The 19470-nt window shown below is 42.7% G+C and overlaps 1 protein-coding gene across 1 annotated transcript; it reads right to left on the bottom strand.

The window, feature by feature from the left end:
* Nucleotides 1–1550: 1550 nt before the first annotated feature.
* On the bottom strand, nt 1551–18873 carry RBM44 (RNA binding motif protein 44). The gene is made up of 10 exons (XM_086465990.1): nt 17383–18873; nt 17199–17257; nt 14968–15142; nt 13427–13526; nt 12957–13088; nt 12186–12259; nt 12015–12088; nt 11250–11435; nt 6290–6469; nt 1551–1698 (listed from the first exon to the last, which is right to left on the bottom strand). The coding sequence occupies exons 1-10, from the start codon at nt 18871–18873 to the stop codon at nt 1551–1553; spliced, it is 2619 nt and encodes an 872-aa protein (XP_086322116.1).
* Nucleotides 18874–19470: the final 597 nt, after the last annotated feature.

Raw genomic sequence — 19470 nt, forward strand, 5'->3', positions numbered from 1 at the left:
CTTACCCTACCTGTCCCTAGCCTTGATTCTGCATAGGGCAGAATGACAAATACTTTTCTTTCCCCAAGAAAATCCATTTAGTAAGTAAAATGAGAATCAAAACCAGCTGAGAAGGGAGGAAGGAGAAAGCAAATCAAAACCCAGGCACGCTGAAACCCAACTGCTGGCTGGCTGCAAATCAGGAGGGAAAAATCTGCCATGAGCAGTTAGTTATAAAGATAATTATATCCTTAACAAATAGCGGGGTCTTTTAAAAAATAATTCGCCTTGATTAAATTAATGGAGGAGAAACACAGGAGACACATGCTGGAGATCAGCGACGGTACAGCCCTGACTTCTCCTGCTTCACCCACTCCTAGTTCAAAAGGGTGACCATTATCAGCATCAAATACCCGCTCGCTGGCATAGGTGAGCTGAACCAGGGATCCCCACTGAATTCTGCACACCCATCTTTTGCAAACAGCCCAGGTGGTTGGCAGCAGCTTCCAGGGGCTGAAGGGATGCCACCCCCAGGAAGCAGCCACATGTCTCCTGCCTACCAGGGGAGGACAGTGGTTTCCAGCACCGTCACCCCAACACCTTAACCTGGCACTAGAGCCATGCTTTAGAGTTGGTTTCAAAACATCAGCAAAGCACAGGATGCTGAAAGAGGCCAGATGGCAGCTGGGCCTCAAAGCCGGGCTGGCTTTGTTGCACAAAGCCATGGAGAGATGAGGGGCCACCAAGCTCAAGATCTCAAGAATGTGGTAAAGGTGAACGTGCTTTTCTCCCCCTGCCCCCCAGACTATTTTTTTCCTTCAGCTATTTCAGTTGATTGAGGCTATAATAAGAACAGGGAAGGTAACACCGAGGTTAAAAGTGCCCGGCATCGGTTTGGAGACAACACACTTCAATCCTTTTGGTTCAGGTTTCAACAGGTTTGTGTGCATTAAACGTGGATTATTCTGGTACGTGGGACTATGAACCATTTTATGGAACTACCTTCGATATAAAGAAGTCAGTTCCCAGGCAAATGTTACTCATTCAAACAGATTGCCTATGAAGAGACACATAAATAAATAAATACTAAAACCCAAAATAAGTAGTTGCGCTGCCTTGGTGCATTCATCACAGGCTGCAAAGAACAGGAGCTTGATGAAATACTTTCAATATACAGTTTCAAGACTGAAGTCTGTTGCTGAGCCACACGAGCAGCCTGGGAATAATTTATTTTCCCTTTTAGCAGAGGTTCCTCAATGCAGTTTTCTTTCCTTCCAGCTGAATAACATGCAGAGATGGCACTTCTACTGCAACTCACCCACACAGAGCTCTGCCATTTTCCCAACAAACGTTACCCAAAGGATATGGGGAAGCCCAAATGGATTGTATCCCGCCCTTGGCTGAAATCCAGCGCTGCTGGAGGTTTTCACCCAGGCTGCTGCCCGTCTCCCAGTGCACGCAGAGCCCCACTGGGATGCTTTCCCCGAGTTGTCAGGCTGTGGTTTTAAATCCTCAAAACCTCAAGTTGTAGAGGTACAGAGACAAGGGACTAAAGCCATTAAGCATGTTCATCACTGGATTTGCTGATTAAAAGCAGCAAGCTCATAGGCAGCATCCGCGGCAGCACAGCGGCCGAGCAACGGCTCCCCAGACTCAGGATTCCCTGGTACACATCTATCCACAGTGGGAATTTGCCCAGCAAACCCTAGCCACGATGATCTTTTAGAAGAGAAAAAGGTACTTAGCTCTTTAACCAAGTTGAAACACGCTGCATATCCCCTACAAGCAGTTTTTCATGCTCCTCTCCCTCAATCCCAGTGCTGCCCCGTGGTGTTTTCAGTCCTCGCTCGGTGTAGGCTCTGTGCCGGCAAGGGCTGCGATCCCAACCATTGCTTTGGGGCCAAAACATCCACCAAACATGCCTGTTTTTACTGATGGTGCCAGACTTTACAGCCGGTTAGGGAGGCAGAAGGAACTTGCTAGCGCAGAGCAGTAACTCCGTATTTCCACCTGCAGGTTTCCGAGACCTCCCTCAACTCTGTAATGACCCAATATTGATTTCCAGCCCTATGAAAATATGAAGGATGCCAACCCTGAGGTCTCTAATTTCATTCCAGGTCACGGCATTTATATTTTCATTACCCACAACCTCCAAGGTCATTACAAATACGTGCCATGCTTAATGGCTGTTTAATTCAACAGCATTTCAGAGTTAATAAATGCAATTCAATTTCTCAAAGCCAAGTGGCTTCCTGACTGGAGAGCACAGCCTGCAGCCAGCCGACCAAACCCATACACGACCCGTTTCTATAGGAATAGAGCTGGTATGCATGGGATCAGTATCTGAAATTACACAGTGGAAGTAATTTATTTTTCACTACTCACATGCTTTTCTTTCATTGCATAGGAAGCCTCGAGTCCTCTCCATCTCAGAGATATTCTGAAAGGGAGGAGGAACGTTTTGCTTTATTGTCAGGGATTTATAACACGATACGCTCTAAGTATTTAGGAGGATTTTCCCAGAGACACGGTAGGCTTCGATTAGTCTTTAAAGCAAGACTAAGTATTTTTCTAGAAGAGGTGCTTGAGCTCAAATCACACACAGGCATTACTTGAGTGTGTTTTGGGGCAAAGGAAGACACAAATAACCCTAACGCACCACAAAATTTTGCTGTAGCAGTGCAGCTGCCTGTCTCGCAAAGCTGCTCCTGCTGACAGGCAGAGGTTTCCCTTTCTTGTTACTTTTAGTGTTTATCTTTTCTTACTGCTATATTTTTGAGTCCAGGAAATTCAAGAGGCAAACCAACTACAGCCTGCAAAGCACCAATTGGTGGTATCAGGGTGTGAGGTATAATGGTTTAAGGATGGTGACAGGGTAAAGTGAATACACAGGCACCCAGGCATATACAGAAAACCCAAAGCATCTCCTCTCACTGCTGCCTCCTTTCCCGGATCTTTTGTTGGACCGAAGTCCAGGGATCAAAGTTGTGATGCTTATATGTGAAGTTAAGACAATTTAAACTACTCCAAAGAACTCCAAAGGTTTTAAGTTTCTACCTTTTCTCCCAACTCCAGGGGTCCCAGGAGCTGAACAGAGGATACGAAAGCACTTATAATTTCCTATTTTCCAGGAAAGATCACAAATAGCATCAATGCTTTGTTTTTTAAGAAAGCAACATCTTCTGTAAAATATGCAAATGCAATGTTGTACAGCACAGACAGAAGATGGAGAGAATCAATACAATATTAATGTTTTACTGGCCTTACCTGCAATTCCCTCTTATCTCTTGCAATAATACAGCCATCTAAATCCAAGAGAAATCAAAGTAGCCTAGCACAGCACTGCGTGCAACCAGAAATAGGCACAGGAAGTGACAGCAAATGCCGGCGTGGGGAACATCCATCCCTGGGGGATCTCCAGCCACCCACTAGCATGATCGTGAGAGGCACTGCAGCTCTGAAAGCCAGCACCCCTGGTACGCCCGCGGGGCACGGGAGGGATGCTGCTGGCACAGCCCTGCACCGCGCTCCAGCAAGCGACACAGCAGACATGTCATCCGTGTGGACCCATCTCTCTGCAAACCTGCCTGGGGCCTAGCAGAAATACCAGGGTTTTCCTGTTAACTCTCAGCTGCACAACGTTGACCTGGCTCCTGCGCCATAATCCCGCTCCAACCATCATCACCAGCAATAACGAGTCTCCTTGTGAAATCCAGCCCTCAGGTAACTCCTTAAATGCCAAAACAAGACTGCAGAGCAGAGTGTGGTGCTGATCATCACCGCTCCTGGTAACAATGAGCAAAAGCATGGCTCATTCCCTCCTCTCTAAGCAGCCTCTGCAGGGAACCGCAGCCAAAAACCAGAAAAAGCCTAATTTTACCTCTGATGGAAGCAGTTACCTTGGGATATAGCTGGATCTCAGGCCTGCTGAATGAGACCAGGGTTAGTTTTAGGCAGTTGATACCCTAACCGTCATTGCTTTTTGAGGACTCCACAGCCAGTTGCAAAGTTACTTAAAACTTGAGCTTTAAGAGAAAGGTTTTTCTTGCATAGCAGGAAAGCTCAGCTGATCCTGCCAGGATCTGAACCCTGACTTTGGTATGGTGGCAGAGAGAGGGTCTGTGTCATCCTCTCGTGGCCCAGGCCACATGCTAATTAATTTAGGAGTCAACAGCTCCGAGCCGCCAGGGAAAGCTCTCCAGTTGGGCAGTACGGCTCACGCAGCTTTAGGCCAGGGGCTCAGTCCCACCATCAAAATGTCCTGCACAGGCTGTGCTCTGACTTGAAGAGGAAATGACCAACTCAAAGGCACAATGAAGCACTATCAGCCTTAATCTTGCTCCCCATTTTATTCTAGACGCCATCTGGACACCTCAGACAGTATCCATTTCTTCTGAAACAGAAAGACGGCCTCCCCAGACCACTTCTGCATCCTGCTGTGGACTGCAGTGGCAGACCGCAGCTAAACGCAGCAAGAAGGAGCTGGGGCAGGACGGGGCTTGGTGGAGGCCCCTGAGCTCAAGTCGAGCTGTCTACAGAGATGGATGCAGCTCCAGAAATACAGCTCGGGGGGGGGGAGGGACACGACGGACACAGCATCATAAGCCACCACCCAACTCTCATTGTTCATAAAGCTCTCAACAATTTGCGAGGGAAAGTGCTTTAGTGACAAAGGAAGCTGTCCACGAGTGCATCCCAAGGCAGCAGCAGGGCTCATGAGCCAGCAGTAAAAACACCACCACACAGCCGTCCTCCCTACCTGCTGCCTTTCCAAAGCCACTCTGCAATGGTGCGTGGCAAGATTTACAGGAACAGACACGATGCTCCCCATGTGAGTGTTAAGGCCTGATGTGAGCAGAGGCACTCTGGGTTTGTGTGTCACCTCAGTGCTCATGTTACCAAGAACCTGGCACATTTATTAGCAGAGGGTTTTTTCCCCCTTTTATCTTTCCCTTTTTTAAAAAATAATTGTTTTCATTTTAAAACACCTGCGTCCTCCAAAGCCACAGCAACCTCAACATTCATGACTCCACCGTGACTTGTGGGGTGTCTCAGTTGTCACCTGCAATTTCAGTGCAGCCCTGGCTGCGCGTGGGGCTGTAAAGCAGAAAGACCCAAATAGTGGGTTTAAATACTGCAGAACATGCTAAAAAAAAAAAAAAATTTAAAAAAAAAAAATCACAGGAGCAGGATGCAGCAAAAGACAAATGCATCCACCACTCAACACCATGATTAGCTGTCATCAGTTAAGTGGCTTGCACAGAGGCAGACGTCCCGCTGTGACCGAGCCTACTGGAGATGGAAAAGAGCAGCTTGGAATATCACCAACTCCTGCTCTCCTCACTTTCAAAAGTTACTGTGCCCAAACTGAGAGAAGAAAGGGGCAGGAAAAAGGACTGGGAAAACACAGCAAAGAGAAATCTTAACTAAGCAGGAATTAGTGCTAACTGGCAGCAAAATCAGCCACAGCTTTCTGCGTGGGACTGCTCCCTCCTCAGCCAGGGACCCAGAGCCTTTCCCTGCAACCAAGCATGGAGAACGTGCTTCATCTAATGGCACAGCTTCTCCTCCCTGTGAATAACTGCCAGCTAAAGAGTAGTAAATAGTTAATTACATGGTACAGAAAAGACCATTACACGCACAACAGCTCAATGCATTATTCACCAGGGTTCAGGGGAGAAAACTGGCACAGGAGAAGGGGAAGAAGGAAAACATCTACATTTCCTCAAAGAGCTTTCATGCAAGATCAGTGTTAGAGCGAGGGTACGTGGTTTCCCTTTTAAATAACCTTAAATGAACACCTATCTCAAGAGAGTACCAATATGTGATCCTTCTGAGCTTTCTGCTGCGGACATTCAGGTTACAAGCACTGCACGTCTCTACCTGTTGCATCCGAAATGCTAGGGACATCAAGGAAACCAGGGCACGCTGCGCTCTGTGAAAATAATCAAGCAAAGCAAGAATTTCCAACCTGATTTTAAGTCGATCATTTGTAAAACCCAGAACGTCCAACCTCAGCTTTGAAACGCTTGAAGGAGCACTTTCACGTCCTCTCCCTCTGGCTCAGAAATGGGAAAATAGAGCAGTCTTTTAGTAATTAATTGCTACTTTTGAAACAACTGCTGCTCCGGGGCTTCCAGAGGAGATTGTCTTGCTGTTATAGCCCTGCATGAATGCTGCAAATGTTAACAACATGCCTGCCCGGCAGCGGCACCCACCCGCTGCAGCAGCAGCTGTCGCTGCAGCGGGTGGGTGCCGGTACCGGGCAGGAAAGTTTGCTGTGGTGGGAGGCCCGGAGACGCCGACTTACCCAGCAGGAAGCAGAGGAACCGCCGAGGGAGCAGAGCCATCGCCGCCACCGCCGCGCAGCCAGCCCGCCTGTGGGGTGCTGCCTCCTCGGGGGCGGTGGGTGCCCACGGGAAGGGATCCTCCTCCGGAGCTCTGCTTCCCGGGATGTGTGTGGGTACGGACGTAGAGGATGAAATGTAATCTTAGGAGGGAAATAAAATAAAGAAAAAAAAAGCCGCAAAACATTTAACTGAGTGGGAAATCGCTACCGAGCTAGCACAGCTCCACCTAGAGCTGGTAGGTGAATTTTTGCCTCAGCTGAACACGGGCTTTTCAGGAGTCTAGGATTAGGATATGCAATTAGGAGCGTATCATGCCAGCGAGCGAGGGAGGTCACTGTCCCACGAATCAGTTCACTCACATTTTAAGAGGGAGGGAGAAAAACAAGAAAAGCAGAATGAAAAAACCCACAGCATGCTAAGTTGAGTGTTTCACATCGCACCCATTTCTACTTTCCTGATGAAACGTGCCAGAAAGCCAGTTCCAAACTATTAAAGAACCCTACCTAATTGCAGAATCACAAAGGGCATCATTTACTATTAATAATAAAGAGCAAAGCCTATGCCTGCTTTCATCTTGGTTTCTTCCCTGTTCGTATCAAAGTTGAGGCCTCACCTGCAGCTTCAGGACCAAGTTTACAACGCTGACAGTCGAAGACAAGGCTGGGGTTCTGAAAGCATTACCTACAGGAGTTCTGCTAAGAGGCGAGGGAACGGATGAGCTCTGAAAACAGCAAAACACCAGCACAACCTTTTGGAGAAGGAATTTGAACTTTTATTCACAGGTAAGAAAAGTTGCAAATACAGCCAGGATCTGGAACGAAGTACAACAAAGAGACAGAGATGGACAACAGCGATGCACTGTCTTGTTGTGCAGTATTGCGGCGTGGGCCTGTCCATGTCAATCAAGGATAATTCTCCTCACCCCCTGACCAGACACGTACACCTAAGCTGCCTTCCCTTCATTTACCAGAAGAGGATTTAAACTCTAGACCTCTTCTGTACTGTAACGACAGCAAACATGAAAGACTGGATACTCCCAGCTTTCCTCCTCCCCCCTGTATCAACCCAAACAAAAAGTCTCAGGGAGGGTGTGCTTCCCACTACAGGAGGCCATGGGACACAAAGACAATTTAGAAGCCCATCCTCTGCTTGCAGCAACAGAAGTGGGATATGAGACAACAAAATGCCATGTTCTGGAAAAAAAAAAATATTAAAATCTAGGCTTCATCCTGAAGGAAATTTTGGCCGTATCAGGGCTCTGCAGGCTGCAACACGCTTCTGAGTCAAAATGGACACGAGATGACTCTGCTGCAGCACAGGATTATATAACCGTGTCCACCAGCGCTGCCAGCTCCGAAGCCTGGTTTTTCTAAAATGAAGCCCTCCCCCGCGCCTCCCTGGTATTCAAAGGATACACAGAATTCCTACGGACTATTCAGAATCAGATTATCTGGAAAGCACAAGCATGTTGGCTATTTATTAACATCTTAGCAGCTACCACTGTGCCTAAAATTAAGTGTCATGCAAGAACTGGGGGTTGTGTACTTCAGCCTAGAAAAGCCCCACTGGAATTAGAGAAGTTTTGCTTCACTGAAGTGGATCTTTCCACCTTAGAGAAGCCTGCCGAAATGCTTGAATTAACTACAGGAACTAGAAAACTGGGAAGAATCATTTAATGTCTGCATAAACAGAAAAACACCTCAAACCGACCTTCAGGTTATACACTCTCAGATAAGACAGCACATCATACAGTGATGCTACATGAGTTTTCATTAACATCTGCTGAAATAAATCAAACAAGAAATACAGAACAACCTCAGAATAAGCTGGAGTACCGAATTTGCAAAAATCTTCCAAAGGGAGATGATCAATTCTTCCTAACTGGAAAGCCATCTACCTAAAAAGAAAAAAACAAAACACACAAAAAACCCAGCAGGTAAATTCTGCATGTACACACTCCCAACTGAAATAAAAGGAACATCAGCAGTTTTATCACCCCAGAAACCCACTAGAAGCTGTACTGATTTTCCTATGTACTGCAGAAGTACACAGAAGAACAAGGTTTCCTTGCTTTGAGAGGCACATCAAAAAAATTACTACAATAAACTAAAATATATCATCTTTGTGCAACAAATTGTATCCGGTGGTCCTTTTTTTAGTAATACAATTAATCCAGAATTAAGTTATCAAATCATGATTTCAGAGTATGTAGACTCTATGCATTTCTTTATGTTTCTCAAAGCACTGTTTTAGTTAGGCTTTTTTTTTTTTGTTACTCCTCTCCATTGGTCTGTTTCAAAATTTTTACTCTGCAGATTATTAAATTCACAGAAAGCTTCCAAGCGTGGACATTTGTTACTGATAAAATTTAACGAAATTGCTGTTTTTAATGCTGCACTGAGTAACTTTTATAGCATCATGATTCCTGTTAACTGCTGCCTACCACTAGGTTTAGAAGACAGAAAAAGGTTAAGCGTGCTGGTTCAGGTAAATATGACAGCCGCTTACTAATGAGAATAAAAGGATTCTCCAGTCCGAAACCTAACTTCTCATTTCTACTGAAGTTACTGCTTCAAAACTAACAAATACACAAGACCTACAAACATTCGAATGCCCAGCTCTGGGCTAAGGCAGCCAAAGAAAAAAGCAAGATTATATCATGCTTTACGTTAGAGCTGAATTCAATTTGTTATACATTAAATTCTGTGTAATACAGCTTGGCATAAAAGTATTATCTGTAAAACTCTGGACGTTTCACCAGCTTGCAAGAACATAAGACTCCCAGGTGGTATTTCTCTGTGGACACTTGGCCTTCAGGGAAGTCTGAAGCCATACACATACCAGAATCAGCATAGATGAGCTTTGAGCAGAGTCATCTTTCCATAAAAGTATTACACACTTGTTTCTTACAATGGGAAGATGAGAATTCTTTTTCCCCATTACTTATTAACGACTCTGCTATTTCACAGCTCCCTCGGATGAAAGTAAAAATTGTTATACGTCATCATCTCTTTAGCAAAGCAGCAGAAAAAAAATACTATAATAGCAATAATTATGACTGTAGAGCTGACACAGCGTTTATTAAAAAGAAAAAAAAAAAAATCACTTGACAAGGAAAGCACAACACCCTGAGGCTGTTGAAACCTTACTGATTGAAAATACTTTCAATGGCAAGATTTTATTTTTTTTTAAATCAGTTTATGTCCTTATCCGTAGTCCTGCAGAAGTCAGTCAGTAGGTGGATATGAAGACTTTTCTAAATTTTATTTTGGTTCATAGAGGCATCTGTAAAAACTCACAGGGGAGTCAAATGCCAAACTAACAAACTTATATTACACTAATCCTTTCAAAAGGAATTTGGCCAAACATGCACGCTGGTTGAGATTCTTTACGCTGTATGTAAAATCCTATCCTATGTCTCTGTGGATTTAACCCAACCTACAGTCAGTCCTTCTGAATGACTTTTCTGGTCACTGGTAATTACCTCGCAGAACAAGGACTGAGACAAATGACCTATAAGCATCTATTTGTATATCTAACACATCTAGGGAGGCTTTTGTAGCCCAGGCTTCTGCTCCATCTTACTGAGCAGAATCACTCTACTACAGTTCTAGTATGTCACACAGAGCAGTGCTCTTCAAGTCAAGGCAGTGTTCTGGTTTACGTGCGTGCTACAGAACATGTCCACAGGCATCTGACCAGGAGATTTTAGTCTGCCAAGCAACATCCAACAGGTGGGAAAGATACCTGGATATGTAAAACTATCAGCATAAATACTTACTCATCTTGGAAGAGGTGGTTATCGATTAAAACCAAACTGACTCCTGGACATGCTTGAAAACAGGAGCTCCGAGACCAAAATCAGAGCATTAAGAATTTGGTGCAGTTTTGGGAAGAAGGACTACAGAAGAATAAGTATCATGCAAAAATTTTGTTTGTGGGCAAATGTGAAGCTGAAGCATTGCAAAGAACATATTGGACAGTGCAGGAATCCTGGTAGTGGCACTGCTAGCAGTCCTAAACAAAGCAGAATACAAAGCTTGGTAGGAGACTGAAACAAGCACCAACTCAAGGATGTCTCCTACTGGAGACTATATCTCCACATCCCTGGAGTTCTGGGCTGTGCTTTTAGCATGTTCAGCTGGCTGCAGCTTCCTGCTGTGTCCAGTGCTGTGTCATCATGCAAGATGTCTTTTAACATGAATAAACGAACAGACATACAATCTTCATCTGTCAGATTTCTAGTCCAGAACTGAAACTCATACATCAGACAGAAAACATCAATTTTTAAACCAAAGTTGACTATGTTGGCATTTCTTTATGAACTGCTACACAAGGACTGGCCATTAGGTGTCACCTTTGTCCAGAATATGTACGATGACGTTCACTTAGTTAATCAACAAAACAGTCTGCACAATAAAAACCCCAGCGTGCCAAGTTTTATAGAGTGCACAAAGCTAGTGAGCCTATCAGTTTACAGATGTTCTGCAAAACAGCTAACAATCCTTAGAAACGATAGTTTCAGTGGATTCATGCAGGTACTTCCTGCAGAGCTTTATATCAAGTTAGTTACTAATCTAGTCAGGCTATACAGCTACATAAATACCAGTGGTTTTATTTCAACGTACTTCCGGACGCTAGAATACTCACTTATTTACATTGCTTCTTCCACCCACAACTGGGGGTCGACTTCCTTAGAATTACCGAGGCCCTTTCCACAATGGAACTGAGGGACAAGCCACTTAGGGTACCTTTGTTGTTCTTCCTCACCTCCAGCAAAGCAGCCACAATTTTGTCTCTATATGAATTTAAAAAAGTAGCTGTTTACACCCCATTTTGTGCAATACATTTAGCACATTGTTACCATGAATACTGGATCCATTACAAATCAGGGCAGAAATGAAATCCAAATACTCTCACCTGCTAGCCCCTGGATGAATTTCTTGAAGTTTCTTCATCACTTTGGTAAAGCTGCTCAAGTTCAACGTATCAGGAGAAATATAGGCATCATATGAATTTGTGGAGAAAGGAGGAGATGTTTTCTGGTTCATTTCCTCTACAGCTAACTTTGCTTTATTAGTGTCTTTAAAGGAAAGAAATGCAGATCTAAGGCGTAAAATTAAAAAAAAAAAGGAAACTAAGTAAAACATATTAAATTACCATCAGTAAGAACACATGATGATTCTAATTTTTTGATTACAAACTGTATCTGCATTAAACTCAGAGAATTTCAAACTCTAACTTCTCGTAAGATGACAAGTTTTTGCCAACCTGTCTGTACCTGCATTAATTACTGAAACAAATTAATGAACAACTCCTCCTCGTGAAGTTCAACAAGGCCAAGTGCAAGGTCCTGCACCTGGGTTGGGGCAATGCCAAGCACAGATACAGGCTGGGGGATGAATGGATTGAGAGCAGCCCTGCAGAGAAGGACCTGGGGGTGCTGGTGGATGAAAAACCAAGCATGACCCAGCAATGTGTGCTCGCAGCCCAGAGGTCAGGTTGGACAGGGCTCTGAGCAACCTGATCCAGCTAAAGATGTCCCTGCTCACTGCAGGGAGGTTGGACTAGATGGCCTTTAAAGGTCCCTTCCTGCCCAAACCATTCTACAATTCTCTCTCCCATGATTCACTTACTTTGACAGAAAAAAAAACCCTGAAACAAGTAAAACTTGTATTAACATACCTGTAGTTACTAGAATCCACAGAGGTAAGAGCATCAGAAATCTGACACTTCTGAAAATGTGATCTTAAATCACCCTACAAAATAGAAGCATGTTTGGTTGCAAATGTATAGTATGAAAGAATTCAGAAAAGAGGCAAGACGTTACTACTATGTAAATAAGATCAGGCATACCTCTGACACTGAGGCACTTGGGCCACCAATACGAACAAAAGAACACTCATTTCCACCCTCCGTTATCTTCATTTCTAATAATAAATGTAAGAAAGCTAAGTGTTACTAACTATTCTTGTTTCAGTTCGAGTGAACATCTCCTCTGTAGATCTGGGAAAGCGTAGATTGAAAAATCTTTAAAAAAACCCAAACAGAATGGACAGCATCTTCTAACAGAAAATGAGCATCCTGAGAAGCAGAACGGTTCAGTTTGTGAAATATCTTTTCCCTGAGTATTTCCTGAGGTTTGAAGAGGCAGAAGAGGTAAAACCTCAGAACACACTGGTCTGAACCAACAGGTACCAACTAGTGCTAAAAGTGCACTGTGAGAACCCACCACAGAGCACACAAGCTCTTTGCTTTCAACACACTGGGACTTCTAACCATACCCCCCACTGGGACCCAAGTCTCCAAACACAGACCACTCCCAGCTAACTCTTAAGGAAGCAGAAAGAAAAGGAAGAGAAAAAGAGAAAGATTTCCAGCTACATGATAGGCTGGACATTTACTAAATTGAGTTTAACCACTGCAGGTAAAGTTTTCAAGGAAAAACATGGATGAAAAGAGCCGAGTAGCTGTGCAAGCATTCACTGTGAGTCAAAGAAAAAATATGTCTGAAAACCCAGCTAGCATTTTTTCCATGTTTACTTATGCTTGTAGAAGGAACAAGAATACTTGAATAATAAACAAACACCATTATTAGGTATGGCAGCATAGAGCACATGATCTCACCTTTCGTATTAACTGTGTCTTGTTTTTCATGTTGCTTTTTTGTTTCTTCAGCTATTACTGAAAAATCTGCTACTGTCATGTCCTCTTTAGCATCAAACCAATATTCATTCCCTTCTTGATTTTCTGCACAGCCTTGACAGTTGAAATAAATTCTAGTGTGTTAAAATTCAGACTGTGGTATGCCATATGAATGAATATAAAATTTCCGTGCTTAAGAGGATTCCAGCTACCTACATGACTTGGTACTATATTACAAAAAGGTGAAACGTACTAGTTTTCACTTCTGATTTAAGTAGCGACATTCTTTTTCAAGAGGTAAAGTGTAATATAGAGCTCATATAAGATTAACCATTCCACCAGAGAAAGGACAGATAGGTATCCATACATATGTTTTACACAGGGCTTGTTTTATTTTCCAACAACTTAACTAAGAAATAATGTAGTATTTGTACTAGAAGCAGATTGCTTACCACATTCCACATCCTTATGTTTATGCTGTTCTTCAAGTGTCGTGGAGGAAGTAGAGTCACTTGGCTGACTGCCAGTTACACATACTGTCTGTGGATTGTCCTACAAACACGTTTCAGTTATGTCATAGCACTTGCACATGATTATACACTATTTTTCTGAGCTTCAGAATATTAAATGATTAAACAGGTAAATTTTAAAAAGTTAACCTACTGATTGTCTTCAAGAACCCCCAACCTATTTTATTTTGAAAGGACGATCAAAATTTTGGTTGCATCAGCTACATTTGCAATTACTGGCAAAGAATCCCGGTCTGAGAACTGAAGACTGTGATTCTATTTGCACATATCTAAAAGAAGACCATACTTCACAACATAATGTCTAGGAAATTCAGTAATGAAGAAGTCCCTACCATGTTGACAGAAGTTTTCCATTCTTGCAGTTTTGGTGCTTCCAAGTCAGCGTTTCTCAGGCCTGAATCAGAACTAAAACAGATCCAAGACTTTCGTACAAAATACGGCACAACAATTTTAAACTCTACAATGATATCGCGTACTGTGAAATATTAATTTAAATATTTCCAAAAGCTCACAGTAAAATAAAGAATGTGCGTTCAGTAAATTTTAGCTTAAAATGAGAACCCAAGGGGTTTTGAGACCTGTATTTTATAAAAGCATTGGTTGCAAACTCAAACCTAAAGTTATGTTCTAGGTTTACAATAGGTTGTTTTTCCTTTCTACCTAGATGACTGTGTGATATTTCAAATCGTAAAGATATCAAAACATCTGTGCAATTTTTGGTTCATTTTACTAATACTTAAAAGAAATTTGAAAAGATCTGTAGCTGTTTACCTGATACAACAAAAACCTATTGCCAAATTTGTTCTAATCTCCACTTACATAAAAGAACTGCACAAGGTTCCTGAACATGCAGTACTATATGTCTGCCTGAAATATGAAGTTATCTTTCTATCATTCTTCATAACTGAATGATAATCTTAGCAGGACACTTGCTTATATGTCTAATATTATCTTTGTCGGCAGCAACATCCTTGTGTTTTGGTGGTTTTTTTGTGGTTTCAGTGTTTTGGTGGTTTTTTTTGTTTTGTTTTTGTTTTTGTTTTTTTTTAAGACAGCACTAATATTAGAAACAAAGCTTTTAGTAGTGAAAGTAGGGAAACAGGAAAACTATCCATAAATTGAAAACTTTGGCTGTAAAGACAGTAAAAATACAACTCCATTGTTTGCATACTAGAACATTACAGAGTAAAAATTTCCTTAAAATAAAATCACTGTACCCAAAGTGCTATGCTAGTCTTGTAACTAAAGAATTCGAAGCAACAAGACACACCCTGAAAGAAATTCTGAGTTTAACATCTTTTAAAGTCACTTCTCATTATTTTGAACTCTAATAAATACTACAAATGAGGACTACTTACTCATAGCAAAGATCCTCTCTGAACAGCTGTCAAAAAAGAAAAGATTCGTCTTTATTTTCTAAAAAAACTATTTATATTAAAAACAAAAAGCAATTAAGAAATTACCTTGCAGGGGACATAAAAAGAAGATATTTCGAACAACTTCATCTCAACTGATAGCGGTGGAAGTGCTTTTAAAGGTACACTCAATTTTATTTTCATTCTCATACTGTTGTAATGCTTCTTTAGCTCTTCCAAAACCAACATGAGAGATGAACCTAATCCATCATTTCCACTACATCTGTTAAAATATGCATCAGAAAATAAGATCAACTTAGACAGACATTTCGTTTATTTTACCACTTCCAGATTTGCCCAAACGTTTACTCCACATCACGCAAGAACACGAGCTCACTCCTAACATGCGCAGCAGCTCTCCAGAGCCATCCTCTGTTTCACAGCATCGCGACCTGCTCTCCCAAACCCTCTCCAAGTGATGACGCAGATACTATAGCAATGAGGTTCAATAGCTAACCATAGCACAGCAAAGCATTCTGAGCCAGCACTTCTTGGTTGAATTCCAGGTTTGTTACAGTGCATATGCTTTATCAGCTAGAGACTCTGCAATTGTTACCCCCTTCCTGCCTCACCTCTTGACAATTCTGCACCTCCTCTTTCTCCTTTACCACCCCCTCCCCAGCTCCCCCACTGTGCATCCTGTCCAATCCTGTACTATTCCTTCTGTACTTTTCCTCCTGCACAGAAAGACATTCCTGGAAACAAACTGTATTTTGCTGGGTTTGTGAATGCTACAGAAAATTTTAGACTGAAAATAAAACTTGGCAGTTATGAGAATGTAAACTCTTTTGGACAACACCATTAACTATAAACACTATTATAAGCTATGGATAGACTACATCAGTAACATTTAGCAATTAATGCCTTTTAACCAAGTTATCCATTTCAAAGGATATTAAAGTACATGCCTGCTAAAGCTTGTGTTTTCCTCCAAAGCCAGTCTGTAAATCTTCAAGCAGTGCTGATAGCACATCTGATAATGAATGTTTAGAATCTGCAATTCTGCTTCAATTGCTCTCTGGAGTATCTTTTGACAGCAGCTTGATGCAGAATTCTTCACAGCTTGTTTGTCAAGGTAGACCGGCCTTTTAAAAAAAAAAACAAAAAACCAAAAAACCTTGAAGCTCTTGAATCAGTATTTTAAGTTCAGTATGTTTTATTTTGAAACAAGCAGCCTTCCAGAAGCTATTTCTGATACAATTTAAGGAAAAAAGGAAAAATTACATCAGTTCCTCCTATTTACTACACAGACAAAATGATGTCTTACAGTAGCTGTTCCCCTATAATCAGCCTGAGAGGTGCGAACTGCAAGAGCACTGTAATAATATCTATCCAAAAAGTGCAGTCGTAAGAACAAAAAGAAACTTAGCAACTCTGTTGTTCTACACACGCACTTACTTTGTTTCCACGTCACAGAATAATTCAGGTTGGAAAGGATCTCTGAAGGTCTGCAGCACAAACCTCTGTTCAAAGCGGGGCTTACTTCAAAACCAACCAGTCCAGATTTTTTGTTGCTTTGTTTGTTTGTTTGAAGTCTCCAAGAAACGAGACAGTACCATCTCTGCAATACTACTCTCACTGTAAGAAACTTTTTCTCACACCCACTTAGAATTCCCCCCACTAACTGCTGGCTCTTGCCCTTTTGAAACACACCTCCGCAAACAATTTGACACAGCCTTCTCTGCAACCAGCAGATTGCCAAGAACTGCAGGGAGGTTCCCCACCTCCCCAGCCTTCCCTTCTCCAGGCTGAACAAACCCAGTTCCCTCAGCTCTCCCCACACATCAGGTGCTCCACCAGCTCCCCTCACCATCTCTGTGGCCCTCTGGCGGGCCTTCCCCAGTCTGCCAATCTCCTTATACTACAAGGCTCACAACTGGAGATACCTTTCCAGATGCAACCTCACAAGCACAAAACTGCAAAGAATCAACACTTCCCTCCATCTGCCAGCTGCACTCTTGCTAATGCAGCCTCAGGATTGGTTTCCCTTCTTTGCCATATGGGAGCACTGCTGACTTGCACTCAACTTGTTCTTGGCCAGTCTGCAGCTGCAGACCAAGTCTGCTGGGGTCTTTGTTCAACTTCAGGAGGTTTTCAGCTCATCCTTCTCACTTATCCAGGTCCCTCTGAAAGGCAGCCCTATCCTCCAGAGCAGGAGCTGCTCCCCAGCAATCTTTTAATACCATTGGTTTTGCTAAGGGACGGACCACCTTTCAATCACAAAAAAATAATCTTATCCAGCACCTAGAATTCCAAACCAAGAACAATTCATGACCCACCTGTCAGTGCTTATCTTCAAATTGCTGCTACAAAGCTCATTTTTTGATTCCTGTTGTTCCTAAACAAAAAAACATTTTAAAAAATTACAGATTAACATTTCTATAGCCATGTTCTGAGCAACTTAAGTTAAAAAAAGTTCTATACATCAAAATTGTTTGGTTGTGGTTTTATTTTTTAAATTACCCGAATTTGTGAACTCCTTTCAGCTGTTGCAGTATGGCCATCTGAGTGTTTTTCCAGCGTGTCAGTAAGCTGCGACCAAATTTCCTCTGTACTACCAGCTGCACATGACCAGTCTGTATTGCAAGCAACATCTGCACGGGTTTCATGGCGCCATCCCATGGGTCGGTATTTGTTCATAGTTAGCTCTGTATTAACAGCCCTGGATGAGAGACAAACCTGAGTGCTGGTACTTCTGCTTGTTGTAAAGCAAGCTCTAAAATCAGAACACGCATCAACAGCCTGGTTAACCTTACTGCTAACGTTTTTTGAGTTTTCACGATGCTCCAAGTTCAGACAGCTAGTATTTCCTGAGGAGGATTCATCTGCAACTTGCACCCCAAAAAAGGGATTCTTGCTAGCGAGAATTTCAGAGACTGGAAATTGGGTTTCAACAGCCTTTGCAGTGCAGCCAATGCAGCTGGAACCACAGGCGCACGGACCAGATTCTTCACAACTGCAGAAAACAGCGTTCCCTGCACATTTGTAAAGTTGCACGGCTTCCACAAGGGCCCTTTGCCTTCTTGACAGTAACGGATTGTCTTGCTTCACTGATTTGCTGTGAATGTGTCTGTCACTCTCTTCAGACAACTCTTCACTTGTAGCAATTTGGGGTGCCAGTGGGCCATCAGTCAGTGGTATGCCTTTCACCTCTCCATTTTCTAAACTGTCACATACAAGCAGACTTAGAAAGACCCTTTCTTTACTTCCCCAAGAATGACTTTCAAGTATACTTCCATAAACAACACTATGGTACTCTGTTTGCTCTTCCTGATGATCACAAGTCATCCTATCACAATATGGCAGAGGCAGTGAGTCCTGAAGCAGGTGGGGAAGATCTGGCACAGCTGCTTCAGGGCAGGTCTGGTCACCTACACCACACTCAGGAGAAGGAGAACAATCTTCTGACAGGTGAATGAGATTTTGTTCCTGTGTGACTCCACCCCCTGGAACTTCATGAACGGGATCTATCACCTTTAAGGTTTCGATTCCTGTGGTTTCCTTTTGCTCAGAAAACTCACTTGAGCTATTCCTATCATCAAAATCTTGCTCGTGAGCACTGAGATACTCCAGCTGTGAATCTTCACCTAAATGGCTTTGTCTGAAATCATCACAAACCCCGCAGTTACAGTGCGTATTGTCACATGTCCTTCCCAACACATCAGCTTCTTTCTTGCTTTCATCTACCCGCGCACAGCCAATTGTCATTCTCTCTTTATTATACATTTCAATATCTGCATCTAAAGATGAACTTAAATAAGGTAAGCTTTCTTCTGACAACTTTAATTCTGAAACACTGGCAGAACGTGCCTGGCCAAAGCCAGAGTGGTTAGCTCCTGCTGCAACATCTCTGACGAGTATGTGCTCAGCTTCATCCAAATAAGAAAAAAGATGGGAGCTCTGATTGAAGCATCTTCTTTTGCTCTTAACATCGCTGTTCTTTTCTAATTCCATGGTAAAAACACTTAAGTCCTCCTCCTCAGGAGTACTCCACACAACTCACTTCTACTGCAACCTCTCAAAGTCACCTCCTTGTCTCTTCCTATCAAGTTTTCCACCTTAATAAAAATTAAGAGAAGTTTGAGATACTCCATGGTATACAAGAGGACATTACTGTTTTAAAAAATAGATGTAATTAATTATTTTTACCTACGGCATGTTAGTATAAAAGCTATGAGTTACACAGTACGTTCTCAAAGAAATCCTAAGAGCTCATGGAAGGCTGTTAGAATTTGCCGTTCTTGCTTGTGTGATTTCAATTGTGTAAAAGCATCCTCAAGAGACCAATCAATCCTATTTTCTTACACTCTTGGGCAAAGTTTCCACCCTGTTACCACTGAAGCAGTTCTTGACTGAATCATGAGAATTCCTGTTGCGACTCAGTGAGCCTATTTACATTGCACACTGACTTCATGACAGCACACAAGGTGTTTAGATGCACATACCGACTTAAAGTCAGGATGCTAATGGTCATGGATTCAGTGACCACAAACTGACCTCACATCATTCCTGATTGTATACTGGCCTGTAAGCACTCCTTGCCACAGAAAC

The sequence above is a fragment of the Leptosomus discolor genome, chromosome 5 (assembly GCF_034619465.1).
Source record: "Leptosomus discolor isolate bLepDis1 chromosome 5, bLepDis1.hap2, whole genome shotgun sequence".
In the NCBI taxonomy this organism is placed as follows: domain Eukaryota; kingdom Metazoa; phylum Chordata; class Aves; order Leptosomiformes; family Leptosomidae; genus Leptosomus; species Leptosomus discolor.

Excerpts from the sequence above, each read along its gene's own strand:
- RBM44 (XM_086465990.1), bottom strand. The coding sequence starts at position 18,873 with ATGGAATTAGAAAAGAACAGCGATGTTAAGAGCAAAAGAAGATGCTTC. Across the intron at positions 17,258-17,382 it reads AAAGGAGTTCACAAATTCGG|GAACAACAGGAATCAAAAAA; the intron begins GTAATTTAAAAA and ends TTTTTTGTTTAG. Across the intron at positions 11,436-12,014 it reads GTGGATTCTAGTAACTACAG|ATCTGCATTTCTTTCCTTTA; the intron begins GTATGTTAATAC and ends TTTACGCCTTAG.